The sequence below is a fragment of the Seriola lalandi genome, unplaced genomic scaffold, assembly GCF_002814215.2.
Source record: "Seriola lalandi dorsalis isolate HSWRI2012SDOR001 ecotype SW California unplaced genomic scaffold, Sedor1 jcf7180002009851, whole genome shotgun sequence".
Lineage (NCBI taxonomy): Eukaryota > Metazoa > Chordata > Actinopteri > Carangiformes > Carangidae > Seriola > Seriola lalandi.
In genome coordinates, this window is record NW_019480504.1 from 1 (window position 1) to 868 (window position 868).

General features: G+C 49.5%; 1 protein-coding gene across 1 annotated transcript; it reads right to left on the reverse strand.

Annotated features, from left to right (window-relative positions):
- Positions 1–100: 100 nt before the first annotated feature.
- LOC111673124 (phospholipid-transporting ATPase ABCA1-like) lies at positions 101–794 on the reverse strand. Its single transcript, XM_023430798.2, has 3 exons — positions 609–794; positions 335–397; positions 101–219 (listed from the first exon to the last, which is right to left on the reverse strand). The coding sequence occupies exons 1-3, from the start codon at positions 768–770 to the stop codon at positions 109–111; spliced, it is 336 nt and encodes a 111-aa protein (XP_023286566.2). The 5' UTR covers positions 771–794; the 3' UTR covers positions 101–108.
- Positions 795–868: the final 74 nt, after the last annotated feature.

Consider the following 868-nt stretch of genomic DNA (forward strand, 5'->3'; position numbering starts at 1 on the left):
TCTTATTTTGGCGGTCCACCCTGTGTGTTGTGTTGAACATGATCACATTCAGTTACTGATTCAGGTCCAGACCAGAGTTCAGGTAAGAACCTGCTGTGACCTTTGACCTCACCTCTTCCCGGCCAGGAACGCCTCTCCGCTCGTCACCACCGTGTCTCCTGTCAGCATCTTAAAGGTCGTCGTCTTCCCAGCTCCGTTCACCCCGAGGAGTCCAAAACACTGAAACACACACACACACACACACAGTTACAGAGTTATTATTCATCAGCAGTTACTGTTTTTTTATTTAAAATGACTCAGCGGGTCATGTGATCAGTCATGTGATCAGTCTCACCTCTCCAGGTGGAATCCCGACACACAGTCGATCCACAGCAGGTTTCTGTTTCCTCTTGAACACCTGCGGGACACGACTCACTTTCAGCACCATCAACACACACACACACACACTCACTACTGCATCAAATGAGGATCAATCCACCGCTGAAAGTAGTCCCTAACAGATGCTTTATACTTCCTGCAGTTTGTTTTATAAAAACTCAGTGAGCAGCTGTTTCACTAAAATACTGAGGTGAGACCTGGACCCTGTGGTCCCGGGTCAGATCCTGTACCTTGGTGAGCTGTCGGAGCTCCAGGATGTCTCCGTGTCCGAGGCCGTTGACGATTCTCTGTCTCTCTCTGGCCACGTCCTCGTCCTCCTCGCCCAGTGCTCCCAGTTTTGTGAGTTTACTGACGGCCCTGCAGACAGAGAGGGACAAGCTGTTTGTCTTCATCACTGCAGATCTGTGAAACCTCCTGTTTTCATTCAGTTCATCTTCAGTTTGATCTGCTGCCCCCAGGTGGACAGAAGCATGTATGACAGCAGCTATAA

Excerpts from the sequence above, each read along its gene's own strand:
- LOC111673124 (XM_023430798.2), bottom strand. The coding sequence starts at position 770 with ATGAAGACAAACAGCTTGTCCCTCTCTGTCTGCAGGGCCGTCAGTAAA. Across the intron at positions 398-608 it reads AGCTCCGACAGCTCACCAAG|GTGTTCAAGAGGAAACAGAA; the intron begins GTACAGGATCTG and ends CGTGTCCCGCAG. Across the intron at positions 220-334 it reads TCGGGATTCCACCTGGAGAG|TGTTTTGGACTCCTCGGGGT; the intron begins GTGAGACTGATC and ends TGTGTGTTTCAG.